Source organism: Acinonyx jubatus, chromosome A3 (genome assembly GCF_027475565.1).
Source record: "Acinonyx jubatus isolate Ajub_Pintada_27869175 chromosome A3, VMU_Ajub_asm_v1.0, whole genome shotgun sequence".
Taxonomy (NCBI): Eukaryota; Metazoa; Chordata; class Mammalia; order Carnivora; family Felidae; genus Acinonyx; species Acinonyx jubatus.
The window spans coordinates 65,359,563-65,377,678 of NC_069388.1; the positions used below are offsets into that span (position 1 = coordinate 65,359,563).

The 18,116-nt window shown below is 38.4% G+C and overlaps 1 protein-coding gene across 1 annotated transcript; it reads right to left on the reverse strand.

The window, feature by feature from the left end:
• Positions 1 to 1,939: 1,939 nt before the first annotated feature.
• CALM2 (calmodulin 2) lies at positions 1,940 to 16,612 on the reverse strand. The gene is made up of 6 exons (XM_015074709.3): positions 16,481 to 16,612; positions 10,793 to 10,823; positions 3,891 to 4,034; positions 3,690 to 3,796; positions 3,320 to 3,455; positions 1,940 to 2,585 (listed from the first exon to the last, which is right to left on the reverse strand). The coding sequence occupies exons 1-6, from the start codon at positions 16,481 to 16,483 to the stop codon at positions 2,557 to 2,559; spliced, it is 450 nt and encodes a 149-aa protein (XP_014930195.1). The 5' UTR covers positions 16,484 to 16,612; the 3' UTR covers positions 1,940 to 2,556.
• Positions 16,613 to 18,116: the final 1,504 nt, after the last annotated feature.

The window sequence follows — 18,116 nt, forward strand, 5'->3', positions numbered from 1 at the left end:
AATAAAAATTCTGTAAAATACATCCTGAAGTATGGATCACTTTTATTAACTGCAGTAGTGATGATTTATGTTAGAATTATCTGAGAGCATGGGGCACCTGGGTGGCTCAGTTGGTTGGGCGTCCAACTTCGGCTCAGGTCATGATCTCACGGTTTATGAGTTAGAAACCCACATCAGGCTCTGTGCGGACAGCTCAGAGCCTGGAGCCTGCTTCTGATTCTGTGTCTCTCCACTCTGTGCCCCTCCCCTGTTCATGCTCGGTCTCTATCAATCATGAATAAATGTTCAAAAAAAAAAATTATCTGAGAGCAAACATGTTACAGATAGTACTAGGGTAAGAATTATCAATTACCATAATCCTGCGATACTAAAAGAGGCAATATGGTTAAGATTTGAACATAGGACTAAAGCTTTCAAAAATAGTCCTGAGTTCCATAAGATTGTTGTAGGAAGTGGAATGGAGGTTTGCATCCAGCTCAGTACGTGCCAAACATGACCCACTAAATTATATAAAACTGCTCACTTCAATTTCCTATAAAAACAAAATGCCAATTTTGTAACTTTTGTGAAGATTAGAACATAAAAATCAGTATGATATACCAAAGTACCCCTAAATAGTGTCCCCTTCCACCCTGTTAACCTAGGTAAACTTCAAAATGTAGGGATTGGAAAAACTGTTGGAACTGCGAAAGATTAACTTTGACCAACTCCCTCATTTTAGAGTCATAACTGGTTTAAGAGCATAGTAACATCAACTGAACACTTACTGCAAACGCCAAGAACTATGCTAAGTACTTTACCTTCGTTATTGTAAAAATCAAGTTAAAAACCAGTTGGCTCAACTATACCCATTTTTCAGGCAAAATAACTGAGGCTTAGAAAACACTGACCTCTTCAAGTTTTACACACAGCAGTGATATGAACACTGTTGAGATAAAACTCCAAAGCCCATGTTTAATACACTGGAGACTACTGTAACTCAGCACCCAGGCATGTTAATCTTTGCCCCAAATACTTTGCTGGCCTTCCTTTTCACTTAATTATTACATGTAATGAAGGTCTATTTAATTGATTGCCTGCCTAGCATGTAATAATGTAACACCCCATTAGGATTATCAATGCCTGTAACTTCGCTCTAAAACCTACTTAGTTTCCTTTTCCTTCAGTAACCATCCACTTTTCTATTTTCTGGTAGAATAAAGGTATTGAAATAGTCCAAGATGGGCAATAGCCTGCCAAATGAATTAACCCCCTGGGAAGATAAACCTTGTGGCTACAATAATCAGAAAACAATTATACTTAATGTTTTAATCTTGGCTCTGGTTTACTATGGAATTTTGCATTAAGTATTTAAAAGGTAGCTAAAACAAACAAACAAACAAACCCTGATAACCACTTTTTGAGCTTAAGATTATAGAGAAAGCAATGGTTTAGAAGCAAGCAAAAACTAAAACCAGAAGTGCCAATCCACTCCTAAAGATAACTTTTTTGTAAAACATGTTGCAGATAGGCAGGACAACCCAAAGTTCTCTTTTGCCTTATGAAGAAGAAAAAGCACTATGAATAAAACATTAGCAAATAGAAGTAAAAGCATAATGACACCCTCCCCTTCTTTTGGATTGTTTTTTGTAACAAATATTTTAAAAAATCATTGCATGGATGAAGTTAATATGGACAAGTGGATATGCCAAAGTTGAAAAGTAAGGAAACACTAAACACCTACATTATGCCAGTTCCCATGTTACATACACTTACAAAAAGTTTTTTAATCTTTCACTTAAACCTTGTGAAGGAAGTATCATAATTGCAAAACTAAACACAATCTGGAGAGTAAAAACAAGCAAATAAAAACATCTAAATTATACTAAGTAAAAACCACCCCACTTGATTCTCAAAATTGACCTCAAGTTAATTAAATGACTCAGATTCAGAGCAACAGTTGGGTAAATTGTAATTTTTTTTATTGGAAAACAAATATACAACTTGGAATGGATTTGAGGCAAATTGTGCCATAAGCAGATTTTCTTTAAGTGGCTAAACAAAGTTTAAAAAGCAAGTTAACAATAAAAGAAAATGTTTCTGGTACAGGACCAGCAGTACAAAAAAATAGTGTACGAGTACCTGGATAATACACCCGTTTTGCAATAGTGCAACTTTTTAAGTACATATTGTTGACTGTCCATAGTCCACGCAGAGTTACAACTCCACACTTCAACAACAACATGCTGACAATTCCTAAAGAAAACTACTTAAAAAAAAGGCATAACCCAGATGTTCCCTCGTTTGACCAACTCCATCTAAGTTTAGATGTGCAGAAGGGCTTAGATATATCCAGAGTAAGCCACATGCAACATGTTACTTGTTCATTTTTCTAAAATAAGGTTTCAGGACAATGACAGTAAGATAAGGGAAGAAAACATGGAGGAATAAGTCCTAATTACTATACATGCATATTTTTTGACAGCAGGGGGAAACCTTTTACAGATAAGTTACAAACAAAGAAAAGGCAAATAAACAATTTTGTACAAGAAATTTAACACATTCTGTACAATGTCTTCACTTTGCTGTCATCATTTGTACAAACTCTGAAAAAGAAGAAGCACACAAAAAGTGTCAATGGCAAAAGACTGACAAAACCAATCTTATTACTCAATATCTGAACAGTCTCCATTTCCCCTTTCTTTCCTCAAAAATACCGTATGGTACAGAGGAAAGCTAGTTTACTTAGACTGTCAAGGCTGGAACTCCATAAACTAAAATTACTAAGGATCATTAGCCAATAAACCAAATTAATGCTTTTAATAAGCTATTGTAAATAGAAGCATTCTTGCTCTTAAGTTTGGTATAACATGGTAATTTTGAATGGAAGCATAAGTAAACAGTTTTATACTAAAGCGAATTAGAGGAAAAATAAATCCAATGAAGGAAAGTCACCTTAATTTCATTTTGAGGATTCTGAAATAATTTTAAAGGTTTTCAAACTGTTCTACAATCATTATACAAAGATCAATTCAGCAGTCTGCAGTACAGTGCTTCTCAAACTTTAATGTGCATATGAAATTGCCCAGCAATCTTGTTAAAATGTAGAGACACTAGGTATATGGATAGGACCAATAGTAAACCGTTCTAAAAAAGTTCTCAGGTGACGATTTTTGCCTAATCTATAGAAAACACTCTGAAAAGCTAAAGGTTTATAAATATAAAAGCCCATTTTATCATCTTTATGAGGGGGGGAGGTCCCTAATTTTGACCTATCAGATACCTAACAAACATCTATAACTTAAAATCAAAGTGCAGAAGGAGGTAGTGAAAGACTTACCTTCATAGTTTACTTGACCATCACCATCAATATCTGCTTCCCTGATCATTTCATCAACCTCCTCATCTGTTAACTTCTCTCCCAGGTTTGTCATCACATGGCGAAGCTCTGCTGCACTAATATAGCCGTTGCCATCCTAGAAAAAATTTAGTAAAATAAGTAAAATTACAGACTCATAGGGAAAAAAATACACTTTAGAAATATATACCAACTAAAAACAATCTATAGTTGAACTATAAATTAAAGGTCACGGAGGACAAAGCAGGATAGCCTACACTGAAATCACCATTTCTTAGTTCCAAAGTCAAGTGATGCCTTCTTGCCAAGAGTCATCCTCAAAATTTAACAAATCCAATCCTTGAATACCTACCTTATCAAACACACGGAATGCTTCTCTAATTTCTTCTTCACTGTCTGTATCTTTCATTTTTCTTGCCATCATTGTCAGAAATTCCGGGAAGTCAATTGTGCCATTTCCTGAAATGGTTTGTTTAGTTGAAATATTACAATAGGATTTAAATAACCCTCTTTGACTCCCCCTCCCCAAATAAACCAATTAAAAAAAATTTACCATCAGCATCTACTTCATTAATCATGTCCTGTAACTCTGCTTCTGTGGGATTCTGCCCAAGAGATCTCATTACAGTTCCCAATTCCTTTGTTGTTATAGTTCCATCACCATCCTTGTCAAATAGTGAAAAAGCTTCTTTGAATTCTGTTTTAAGGAGAGACCAATCCAAATGTACAAATTAACAACAATAAAAAGTAACCTCCTAAATGAAATCAATTAATCAATTCTTAAAAGCAAAGATATATATGGAGGTAGCACCTGAAATCAGCTTTTGATTCCTAAAGAATTAGGTGGGAAGACCCTGTGATATTTCAAACATCTTTAGCTAATCATACCAATATGTTGTTCATATTGACCTATCAGCAATTTTTTTCACCTAAAATCTTACAGAGAGAGCTCCAATATCGAGAACAGATAAGAGTCAAAATTATTCTGGATTGAAAGAATCAAAGCTTCTCTATTTTCTACTGAAGCTTCAAATAGAAAAATAAGACTATGGTAGCTAGCATGTGTTTCCATAGAGCAACTATATGCATTCTGTCTGAAGTAATCCTCACAAGTTAAAATTAAGCCTATTTAAGAACCTACTAATTTAAGAACAAAAAAAACTTTAAACTTCAGAACAATATGCAATAGGCTAGTTTCCTTTTCTGTGATCTAAGGAACTATCACCAAATAATCTATAATGATACTAACAATAGGATGATCAAGATATGATTAGTTTTAGCTAAGTATTGTATTACTAAAAACAAAGATAATTTAGACCTTTATTTAGAATATAAAATCCCAAGGGTGCCTGGTTGGCTCAGTCAATTAGATTGTCTCACGGATTCATGAGTTCGGGCCCATCAGGCTGTCTGCTATCAGGGCAGAGCCTGCTTCGGAAAACTGTCTCCCTCTCTCTCAAAAATAAACATTAAAAAAAAAAAATTTATATATGTATATATAATATCCCAAACTTTTAATATAGTGAAATATATTATCTTAGATCTTTAAGATGTCTTGTGAAATTATGTTCCTTTTAACTCACCACTGGATTACATAGAAAGCTGTTGGAACAACAGTCCAGAATACCTGGCTTCATCATTTATTTTATAAACTAAAGCAGAGATTAAATTTGGTAATGCAAGATCATATAAATGAGTTAGTAACAAAACCAGTATTTTCCGGTAGGGTACTTTTTAAAAAGGTATCAGACCCCATCAGCACGCAAATCCAAAAGCAGTTCCAAATTTCACAGCGCTAAGTTCCCTCAAAATATCTATCCATTTGAAAATGTGTACCTGACATGTTTTAAGAAATAGTGTGCTTCCCTCTTATATAATCCCATGTCCTACTCCTCCCAGTTTCAATCCATCATAATCTCTTCACTGGTCTCAACTACTCTTCCACTGATATCACCATTAACATATATCATGTGTCTTAAGTTTGAAACTAAATTCAGGGGCGCCTGGGTGGCTCAGTCGGTTGAGCGTCCGACTTCGGCTCAGGTCATGCATGATCTCGCAGTCCGTGGGTTCAAGCCCCGCATCGGGCTCTGTGCTGACTGCTCAGAGCCTGGAGCCTGTTTCAGATTCTGTGTCTCCCACTCTCTCTGACCCTCCCCCGTTCATGCTCTGTCTCTGTCTCAAAAATAAACAAACATTAAAAAAAAATAAATAAAACTAAATTCAAATCCTGTATTTTCTCTTAGGTGCCTGCCCTTATCTTCCCCCAATGTTGGGAAGCACCATCACTCACATTTCTTCTATGAATCCACTATTACAATTACTTCCAGCTCCACTCATCAGTTGAAAATGCCAAGTCTACCAATAACGATCTAGTTGCCCAATCGAACAACTGTGCTTAAGTATGTGAGGCCATATAGCATAGAAACTAAAAAGCAGACTTTGGAACTCAACCACTTGGGTTAAATAATATCAGCTCTGCTACTTACTAGTAATGTAACCTTAGGCAAGTTAAGTTACTACCTCAGCTTCCTCCTTTTTGTTAAACAGGAATAAGTGAACCGACTTACTAAGTTTATGAATTTAATTGATAAGCATAAAGCACTCAGAGCTATGTCTGACAAGTGTCAAGAAAAAGATGATCTCATTTTCCTGCAGCATCCAAAACACTGAAAAAATTCTAAACTTCTCTTGGCTTTCACAACAGTACTTCAGTTTACTTCCTACCTTACACTGTCAAAGGCTCTTGCTCCCATTTATCTCTCTCACATGTAGATATGACCAATCTTCTTATCCCTTTTCTTCTCTCTGGCCATTTCATTGATGCCCACTTATAATGAAGACTTCTTTAGCCTACTGGTCTCTCTCCTTAACATAATACAGTAGTTCCCCCACCCACACTTTCACTGTTGTTTTAGTTACCAACACCAACTGCAGTCCAGAAACAGGTGATCTTTTTGGCATACTGTCAAGTCAATAGCAGCCTAACACACTACATCACAATGCCTACCTCATTCACTACACTTCATATCATCACACAATACTTTTATTATCTTACATCATCATAAGGGTGAATATGCTATATGAGAGACCACACTCATGTTAACTTATATTACAGCATATTGTTATTATTGTTACTGTTGTTCATCTTTTATTGAACCTAATTTATAAATTAAACTGTATCATAGGTATTTGTGCATAGGAAAAACTAGAGTTTGGTACTGTCAGTGGTTTCAGGCATCCACTTGGTTCTTAGAATGTATCCCTCCCCACCCTATAGTACCTTTATTTTGGACTTCCTAAAAGACATCGCCCCTGGCTGACCCCAAGTAAGACTTACAAAAAAGAATTCTATATTCCCCAGCAACCCTAGGAATGCAAGCAGAAGACATTTTTAACTCTTTCCCTCTGAACATTGCTTCATTCCTTTTACATCTCTACAAGACATTATCTTGTTTCATGGCCCTGTCATCTTTTGCTTAGACCATTACAACAGCCTTCTAACTGGATTCTTTATTTAAAATTACCCACAGAGGCACCTGGGTGGCTCAGTGGGTTAAGCATCAAACTTGGGCTCAGGTCGTGGTCTCACAGATCAGGAGTTCTAGCCCCCCCATTAGGCTCTGTGCTGACAGCTCAGAGCCTGGAGCCTGCTTCAGATTATGTGTCTCCCTCTCTCTATGCCCCTCCCCCGCTGTGTTCACTCTCTCTCTCTCTCAAAAATAAATACTAAAAAAAAAATAAAATAAAATTACCCACACAACTATCTGGTGCTATTACTACTTTTTTAGATTACTACATTACCTTCTTCTGCTTAAAATCTCTTAACTGTTTAGCTTTAGACCAAGTTATCACTGACTAGTTGGGTAATTTACTACATTCAGTAACAAGACAAATCCATTCCATTTAATATTGTTTGTTTTCAGACAAACTCCCCTTGTTTCAGAAGCTTAGTGGCAAAGAATTGATTTTTACAAAATTAGCATACAATAGATTAACTAGATTGACTCAATGACAAAAACAGATCAATAAATCCCACAAGTAGTAGAATTTGAAGACATTTCCATTTTACTCAGGTTGTCCCCCCTTCCCCAAGCAGGACATAGAAATACTGACTAGAAATGCATAAACTACTAGGGTTTGAACACATGGCATCTATCATCTAATAACTTAAGTCACAAGAAAATTACCTTTATGTATAGATGTACACCATTCTAAACAGAAATTCCCATGAATGACTTAAATCAAATGCCTGTTTACCATCTTCCAAGTATTTAGAAAATTCTGAACTTAATCTCACAAAGGGCATGTATCAGACTTTTGTTGGCACTACGTAAACTAAGATTATTATTTTTATCAAGTAAGTTTTACCCCTACACTGGAACTTCAAAAAAGAAAAATTCTTGTTAGGTTTTTCTTATTAGTCCCCTAAATGTCAAACACCAACAACTGACATCACGGCAGGGTCATTCAACAAAATTAACTTGTTAGTAAGGTCACACTGGACTCTTCTGGATTGCCTTTTAGGACTAGGTAATGTGAACAATTCCAGTAACTTCACCTAAACAAACATGCTTTTTCTACATTAAGTTATTTGCTGTTAGAATTTCTAAACAAATCTGAAGTAGTAATGGTTATCATATGGAGATAAAAATAGCTTAAAAAGTACCTTAGTATATTCAATGTTGATTTATTTATTAAGCTTGTTAGCATTTCATTTTTTGATAAGGACTCTAAAATGTTACTAGCTCCCAGTGATTACAATTTATCAGGATAAAGAAAATAATTTGCCTCCACCTCAAAGGTGGACATTAAAACAATCAAATTAGGAGGAAGGGATTTTTGAAGGAAGCAGAATAACTCTTAAGATATAGTAGATGGTGTTCTGGAACATGTTTAAAGTGTATCCATTCTTCAGTCCTTACTATGTGGGAGGCACAGGGGATACAAGAGGCAACAAAAAGGTCCCTGATCTCACAGGGTTTTATTTTAGTAGAATAAAAGCATTGGCTTCTCTAAAGGTTCACTAAACCTGGGGTCCAAGGAATGGTTTTAAAAGCCTAGGAAGGAGCACCTGGGTGGCTGAGCTGGTTAAGCGCCTGACTCTTGATTTCAGCTCAGGTCATGATCTCGTGGTTTAGGAGTTCAACCCCCACATCGGGCTCTGTGCTGTCATGATAGTGTGGAGCCTGACTGGGATTCTCTCCCTCCCTCCCTGCCCATCCCCTGCTTGTTTTCTCTCTCAAAATAAACAAACAAACAGAACAATAAAAATAAATAAAAGCCTAGGAAAATGCAGGGTAGGAACAGAATCTAAAATATAAAATAGATTTTCTCCCATCCCCACTGGAAATTTAATTATATGATGAAAGTCAATGAAAAGACCACATTTATCCTAAAGTGAATGCTCCAGTGAACTACTGCTAGAATTCTTTATGAAAATGCTATCAGTCTTTGAAGACTGATCCTCATCTATTTAATAGAAACAAAGTATTTTGTTTTGATAATTAGTTGTATGTGTGGTTGGGAGGGCAATAATGAGCACCAGGTATGTGACAGATACCTTAAATGATACATTTTAAAGTGAACATGCTGTGTTATATACAGCAGGAATAACTATCTGACTAGGAATACCAAGAAATGAAAGGCAGACAGGGAGGTAAATGTATTAGAGAAGAATTTAAGATCGGAAATATTATTTAGCCCTTCAGATCCTAAAGGAGACATTATTAAAAACAACAACACTACGTTAGAGTAATTTACATTTCACAGACACATTTAAAATAATATAAATGAACAAAGAAACTATTTCCAAAGCTCTGCTTGACTGCTTCAGCACTCAGTACATGCAATTTATCAATCCCAGAAAGCAATTCTCAGATTTAAGTCAAATTCACACAATAAGTAAAAATAAAACTTACTTATATGTTTGGTCCTTAATGCTAAGGAGCTTTCTACTCTACACAGTCCTATGAAATAGTATTTGTGATGAATGTTTGAGGAGACTAGTGATTTCTGGGTCCTCCAAATTTGTGTTTACATTGGTGGGGGCTTACTTTAAATGGGATATATAGTGGAGTTCCAACTGGGCTTCTCAGTTTTCTCTAGCATTAAAAAAAAAAAAATGCTTTAGCGATTTGGAACACTTCAAACTTCTTGCCTACCAGGAAAACTGGTAGTTAAAACTGCTTGATACTTGTGTTAATAAAGTCTGAAGAAAGTAAAGGAAGAGTTTGAAAAGCATTTTAACACTACAATGAATTAAAAAGAAAAAAAAATCTTTTGCTAGTTTCTCCAACATTTTGATGTTAACCAGCCATCACAAAGTGTTAGAATAAAATCAAAAGTACCAATATTTAATGTTATCACATAAAGACAACATGACAAGTTTCACGTAACAATTTCACTTATTGCCATAGCAAGAGTTAAAAGCTCATTTCAATAGCTGTTACTGTTCTTTGAGACAAAATTCAACTTATTACACATTTGTAAAACAGAATGATTAACTTTTGGATTTAAGTCTTTCTCTAGAGATAATGGTTATCTCAGATTGATCCCATGTGCAATTCTAAGGTTAAAATATTAGCTACTTTAAATTGGGGTAAATTCAATGTTCCCATCCTGATTCAACATTTCAAGTTACCGATAATTACTACTTGGCTCTTTTCTTCTTGTGAAGAGTAGTTTGGAGTTGGCAGTGTTAAAAACTACCCAGAATTCATGTCTGAAAGATAATCTTCAAGAAAAACAAAGACCACCACCACCAAGCTCCAAAGTATATACCCACATAGCCAAAAAACTTGCCTTAAAAAAATTTTTTTTAATGTTTACTTTTGAGCGAGAAAGCACTAGGTGGAGAAGGAGCGGAAAGAGATGGGGGACAGAGGACCCAAAGTGGGCTGACCCAAAGTGAGCCTGATGCGGGGCTCGAATTTACCAGCTGTGAGGTCATGACCGGAGTCCAAGTCTCAGACTCAGCCGATTAAGCCAACCAGGCGCCCCAAAAACCTGCCTTTATTTACGGTTAGCCCCATACATCTTTCACAGGCAAGCGTACCTTCTCATTTGACAAAGCAGATTCAATTACTATGTTACATTACACTCATTTGTTACTACCTACTGCATAGAGCAAAGCAAAGTGAGTGTGTGTGTGTGTGATAATTTTTTTTAATGTTTTACTTCATTTTTGAGAGAGAGGAGAAAGAATGCGAGCAGGGCAGGGGCAGACACAGAGAGGGACTGAAGATCCAAAACGCACTCTGTGCTAAGAGTGGACAGCCCGATGAGGGGCTTGAACTCACGAACTGTGAGATCATGACCTGGGCCGAAATCATACATTTAACCGACTGAGCCACCCAGGCACCCCCAAAGTGAATTTTCATACAAGTAACTTATTTTGAGGTTGGCTATTCACTTTATAATGAAATCTAATGGGTACAATTTATTATTTCTTACCTGCAATCTGCTCTTCAGTCAGTTGGTCAGCCTACAAAGAGATCACAGAGATAGGTAAGTGACTTCAGAGTATACAGATTAGCAGTTAAATTAAGAAACAAGTTTTAAAACTTTCAAGTTTCACCTTGTACCATAAACTGCATTTAGTCTAACATTCCTTAGTATGAGCAACAGAGAGAGAAAATGCATGTGAAAAATGAAAAGTGTCTTGACCAAGTTTAATATTTAAACCAAGCTATTATTTCAGAATACATATTGAAGTCCAAATTTCACAAAAACTGAGGGGGGAAAAAAGCAATTTGGCATACTAGAATACTAGAGAGTTTAAATGGAGTTGTTATTCTTCTAAAGCAAGGATAGAATCCAACAAAAACATTATTTCCTTTCTCAAAATTAGGATACCTAAACTTAAGCTCACCTCCTCTGTTAGATGAAAACCACTATTAGAAGAAATGTCCATTGAACCAAAAATAATGTCCAAGGACTACATTCAAAGTTATCCCTATAAAAGGTTAAACACATCATTTGGACATGAAAAGGATTTTCCAAACCTTAAAAAAACAAAAAAAAAAAAAACAAAAAAAAAACCTAAGTGAAAATCCCATCTATTATAAAGATAAAACTCCAAGCTGTCCTAGTTGAGGCAACAGGAAAGCTACCAGTTTTTACTTCTCCTCACCTGGCAGGCAACTGCAGGGTATCCAGGATTCTAACCACTCGAACTACATTATTTACTAAATGTTAAATCCAGCTATCCATTTTCTCTGGACTTTTAAAACCCCAAAGTGAACCTAAGGTTTGTGATTTTTTTTTTTTTAACACTGAGAGGAGTTACTTATTTTTGCTTAAAAAAAAAAAAAATGCCCAGGCATTTGCTAAAGTCCATTATATACATGGTTTTTATTCAATCTTCATAATAACTCTGTATTGGTATCATTCTTTATCATACAGATAGGGAAAGAGGTTCAGGTTAAATTTCTGGGAGGAGTACAAAATTAGTACCTAGTAAAGTCAGAATTAAACAAAAGGTGTTGGACATACTCAATACCTCTAAGTTTTAAATGCAGAGTACCATAATTTATAAACATATCTAAAAAATACCAAGGCTTCTTGTGCTTCATGTGGCCTTCATCCTCGAACATTTCACCACTTACTAGTACATAAACCCATGAAACAACCCATGTGGTACTGAGAAGCCAGAACAAGAAACTACCTTCTAATATCCTTACCCATATGAAATCAAGCATTCTGTGATTAATCCATTCTTTTACTGGTATGAAAGAATAAACACTGCCTGGTTTCACTCTTTTAAAGGAACACAGCTCTGGAAAAAAATACCTTGATATAGAATAATAGCATCACACTTTTTCTAGTGGACAGCATGACAAAATGTGGGAAGGACCCAGAAAACTTGCAAGTTTCTCTCCCTGCTCAACAATTTTCATTTGACCTCAAAGCAAACTCAACTGGTTTCTACTTAAAAAAAGAAAAAAAGCCAAAGGTCTGGTATCTTCAAATTGAAGAGGCAATAATTAAGCTCAAATGCAGAAGTTGAAAAAAACCCCAACTTTTATCCTTCCAAATCCCAATCTTCCACCAAGTATCTGATATAAAATCAGTCCTATGTTGTTTTCCCTATGGAGTAAGACTTAAAACACAGTAAATCCACTGACTTGGTGTTTACTTTGTTAGAGACTATGAAGGATTTACTTCTAATCCGATCCCATTTTGCAGGATTTCTATCATTTATGAAGAAAGGGCAGAGTAGACAAAAAAGGATGGTGTTTTGAGTCATTGGACTAATATCCTAGAGCTTTGCCACTTAATAGCCATGTGACCTTGGACAGGTTACTCAACTGCTCATAGTCAATTTCATCTGTACAATACCTACCTTACAAGGTTATGGTGCACAGTAAGAAACTATGTGAAGGGCCAGCCCCAAGAATTCAATGATAATTATTTTACTTATGTTAACTTATCGAAAAACCTACAATGTTAAATATGAACCTGACTATAGTCAACTTCCACACAGACAGACATGCATGGCATCATCATCTCGTCACAGACAGTAGCAGGGCCTTCATTAAAGATCTCACAGACTGTATCATATGCAGGTATTTTGAAGTCTATTTTCGTCCGGCTATACTTTGTCTTTTATACCAGTCATCTTAACTCCAGTCTATATTACCAGATTACTTCTTATGAAATACTTTGGAGGATCAAAATATACATAAGCACGTGTGCTTCTCTTGTCATGTAATATGGAGATACCTATTTAAAATTTATCCTTTCTACAAAGTTAAGTTCAAAATGTATTATTGCCACATGGAAGTTTTTTTCTTAATTTTACTTTTCCCATCCATTTACAATTAAAAGCACTATATTGTAACTCGGCATTCTGTTTGATAGTTTATTCCTTAAAGCTTATTTGTGAATTTTTCTAAGAATGTGTTTTCTTAGAGGTAGAAAGATGACAAGATGGCATGGGGCCATTACATTTTGTTACTCAGCCTTCAAAGTGCTCCTGGATTTTGCTTGCATTGTTTCAAGAAACTTAAAGACATTTTTGTATTTACTACTAAACCAGAGTTCAAGCTTTTAAAATAAACTTTATCAGCAACATTCAGATTAAGGCCTACTAAAAGCAAAAATACACGACTCCCTAGCACTCTAATTTGTAAGCCTTTTCCAACTACATGCACATAAACCTGGTTCTTATTTCTGTCTATGGAGAATGCCATTTTCTTAGAAGAACGAGAAGAATTCTACTTTTGGGATAACTCAAGTTCATTAACATGTATGTTTATCTCAGTAAAGTGAAGAACAATCCACTAGAGATGACTAGTTCTTACTCCTTTATTTCTACAATTGATAGAATTTCTACTGTTCTGGTCACTACAGAGAAAGCTTCCAGGCATAGCACGCTCTCAGGTTCCACATCAGACCTACTGAAGTACAATCTGCATTTTGAAGAACCACAGGTGATTTGTAAACATTGAGAAACACTAATCTAGACTAATGTGTGACCTGAAAAGTGAATGTTTTATGTACCTACTAAACATTTCCTAAGTGGCATTCAAAAGTAGACATGGATACTCTTGGAACTTATCTAGTGAATGGCAGCTTAAAAATAATCCAAAACTCTTATTTGAATAAATAGACAAATCCATAGGCGTAAAACGGAACACAAACTTCTAGCTTTCATTCATTCCTCTTAATTCCAAGTTTTACTTAGATACAACAAAGGCTTACTAAGTTTTTTCTACATTTCAGAAGTCAGGGTATTTATTTTACCTATATCAAAATAGTCTTTAAATTATTTTAGTAAACATATAATTCTGACAGAACAGTACTATGTAGCATCATATAAAGAAACCGCTAGAACAAATTATTTCACAGAAATTAGGGTCTTTACTAAAGGTGTAATTTGATCATTATAACTAAATCTAGAAACTTCTATATATTTTAACAAGGCCATAGTGGATTTCCTCAGTTTAACAGAGATGTCCTTGCATATTGATGCAATAATGATTATTTAAACAAGCACAATAACTTTCTACCTCTTCATATCTTTTACTTATCAGTTGGGCCCCAAGTCTTCTTAAAGCAATCCCCCGCCCTTTCAATGACCATGTATCAACTACATACAAACCCAAGAACTATGGGAGCAATCTTATTCCACTTCCACACAAATTTTTATTCTATAAGTTGATAAGAGTCCTAATTTTAAATCTCCAGGTTTTAGAATTATGAAGTTACCTTAAGACAACTTCCTAATTAATTTTACATAACAATGACGGTCAATAGAACGCACCAATAGTGTAAACAGGAACTACAAAAGCTTATCCCTGGCATAGGACCATGAAAGCGTACATACATAACAAACTGCATGCATTACCAAGAAAATCTATTCGAGCTCCCGATTCAATGACTAGACTGATTAGGAAAAAACTTTACCATTCATTTGAAAACATTTTTAAAAATTTACCCAATTTAGAATCTTGATTACATGCATATAATGTACACTTTGTTTCACCTAGAAGAGTAAATTCAACTAGTATATTCAAATCCGGAATAATTTAAAATAATCACAAAAGAACCAGTGCATCAAACTTAAATAATCACTCGTTTATCCAAGGCGAACTCCTCGCCCCACACCCATACAGGCTGGAGGTTTCAGTTGGCAAGAATTCCCAACTCCTGCTTAAGATGTCACCTTGCCTTCTGGACACACCCATCGCTGTAACCACTTGGCAGACGTTAACACAAAATAGGTATTGCAAATGACCGCCCTCATTAGATTTTTTTTTTTTTAAACAGGAAAAAAACCAGGAGTTCCGGTCTCAAGTGACGGGAAAATACTTTTAAACTTCCCTGCTCCCCCGCGCTCGGTATATTCTTGTTATCACTACCGTATTTGATACCCATTACTGAATAAACGAATTGAACTGCACGTTAAGATGGTCTGGCAATTTCTGTAAGGAAATACGACTCATTTTCAGGGGGGTGGGAGCGGGGGCAATTCTGTGCATGTGGTTCTTTGACATTAGGAGTGCACGTGAGTACTCAAGAATAGGATATAGACACTGGCTCTTTCCAACTACTGCGGGAGGATAAAAGCGACTTTCAACAGAACCGCAGTCACCCCAAAGCTTGCTTTCCGTAGGTGAACAGGAAACGCCTTTCAGATCCAAGCTGGAGCTGATGACTTTCTCTAACAAGAAGACGCGCACTGTAAGGATGCGACAGACTTCAGGTATGCAGCTCATTTCAATGACAAAGCCACTTAGAAGAAAAAAAATTTGTTTTCAATTGTCCAGCCAGGGGTGGTGGAAAAGGCCCAGAGCCCAAATGGAGCGGAAAGAGCAGGATTCAACGAGCTTCCTTCTCGCCACCAGAGGGGGATGGGAAACTGTCGAGGCCGCCCTCCCCCACCCATCCCCAACCGGCGGGCCCCGCAGCGCCGCGGGCCGATACCTCCGCAGCCCTGCAGGTGCCAGCGCAGCAGCTGGGGCGCAAGCCGAGTCAAGCGGGCGGCGGCCACGGCCCCGCCGCCCCGCCCCCCGGCCGCTCCCCGCGCGGCTCCGGCTCAGCCCACACAGCGCGCCGCGCCCACTCGCGCGGCCCCCGGCACCCCCCCCTCCACCGGCACGCGGGGGATGCGGGCTAACGGCGGCGCTGGCGCTCACCCCGGGCCTCGCGCTCCCTCCCGCCCCCTCGGCGCATGGCGGCCGCAAGCGGACAAAGGCGCTTCCTGGCGCCAGCACTAACCGTCCGTTGGGCTTTTGAATCCAACCCCAGGACTGACCTTTCGGGATGCCAGACCCGAGGCTTTTGCCCCCTCACCCCCCGCCCTTCCACTCTCTCGCCTCCACCATGTGCTGGGCTACCCCTCAACCCGGATCTATGATCCTCACCCAGCCAAGCCCCTGAGGAGCTTCGCTGCCTCGTAGGCAATGCTCCCAGCCCCCAATTCGCCGGGGGACACCTCCCTAAGGAGAATAAGGATGGGGGAGCACCTGCGACGCAACCGCCGCGGTGCCCCCAGTCTCTTTCGCGCCATCTCTCTGGCAAAGACCACTCCTGATGGGTGTGGGGGAGCAGAGTTCCCTTTCTTTCACAAATTCGCTTCAATCTCGCCCCCCCCCCACCTCAGGCCAAGCGTCGGCAGCTTAGCGACGCACTCACCATGCTGCAAGCGCTACGGGTCTCCGAGAAGCGACCACACAACCACTCAGCTCGCTCGCCCTACTCGGACTAATTCTCCTCCTCCGCCCCCAGAGCCTCATAAACACCTCCCTCCGCCAGATCCCTCCGCCGCATGCCAGATAACGGAACATCGCAAACGAGTCCCGGCCAACCCCCTCCTCTCTAACTCTTTTCAAGACTCCTTTATCCATTGTTATTTACTCGACGAGGCAAGAGATAAAGGGAAGCGGGCGAACGAATGACGTGAGTGGGTTTCACTCCCAGCCAGCCCGTTAAAAGGCCAGTGGAGTCGCGCTCGAAGGGCCCTACTTTGCGGCGCGGAGGAGCATCGTGGTGGCGATTTGTAGTCCGACAATCGTTGAGCCGGCCTCCGATTGGCTGGTTCGTACCTGCAATGCGTCACTCGAGCTCGCAGCCGCCGCCGGGACGCGGTGCGGCTTCTGCCGTTGCTGGTCTGGCCGCGCTGTCCTGGCAACTGCGCCAGGCGGCAGAGTCGCTTCCTTTGCGCTTGGCTGGAGAACCTTCCTCCTCCACCCATCCTTCTCTCCCACACTCACACACACACTTTCCCGCCCCTTGTGCAGGGGTAGGCGAAAACACCTTAGGCAGATAAAGAATGACGCTGAAAGACCCCAGGAAACCTGTACCCCGCGCTCAGCTTCTCGGCCTCGTTGAGGTCACACGTTTTCCATTTTACTCCACGAAACCAATAAAAATCTAGGTAAGGATAAATGCAGCTGCTTAGCTGCGAGACTAATCCGAAAGGGTCTTCCGTTTAGACTTGCCATGCGCCTTTCTTACCAGGGGGTCCTTTCCCAGAAAAGTCACTCAGAAACCACCTCTCCGAGATTCTGTCGGATTAGTCACCCCCAAAGCCCCTTGATAGTGTGGAATAAAGGGTCCTCGTTTGGAGACAGACCTGGGTGCAAGTGTTGGTCCACTTTGTTAGATGTGTGACCTTGGAGGAGTCATTTAATCTTTAGCCTCATTTGTAAAATGGAGGTAATAGTTATCTCAAAAGCTTATCGTAAGGATTAGAATAATATGAAAATTAGATTAATGTAAAATGTTAAAGTTTCTGGCACAGGGTAAGCACCCAAGTGGTCACTGTAATATACCTTACCCTCATTACAAATTTGCCCATTTGTGTCTCCAACCTCTCAGATTTAAACGGACGTTTAAAAAAACTTGTCAGAGTTCACTCCTTGAAATGGGAACCCTTGTGTACTGTTGATGGGAACCTAAAATGGTACAGCCACTGTGGAAAAACAGTATGGCAGTCTCTTTAAAAATTGAAAGAGAATTCCCATATGATCCAACAATTCCACTTCTAGGTATGTACCCAGAAGAACTGAAAGTAAGATCTTGAAGAGCTATTGGTATGCCTATATTCAAGGCAGCGTTATTCGCTATAGCTAAAACTTGGAAGCAACACAAGAATGGATAAGCAAAATGTGGTACATACATACAATGGAATGTTATTCAGCCTTGAAAAGGAAGAAAATTCTACAACATGCCACCACATGAATGAACCTTGAGGACATTATGTGGTAAGTGAGAAATAAGCTAGTCACAAAAAGATACTATATGATTCCATTTTTTTTTTAATGTTTAT

Bases quoted from the DNA above. Each gene is read 5' to 3' on its own strand.
- CALM2 (XM_015074709.3), bottom strand. The intron at 4,035-10,792 runs GTAAGAAATAAT...TCCTTAAAACAG, and splicing joins GACTGAAGAGCAGATTGCAG to AATTCAAAGAAGCTTTTTCA. The intron at 3,456-3,689 runs GTAGGTATTCAA...AATTTTTTCTAG, and splicing joins CATTCCGTGTGTTTGATAAG to GATGGCAACGGCTATATTAG.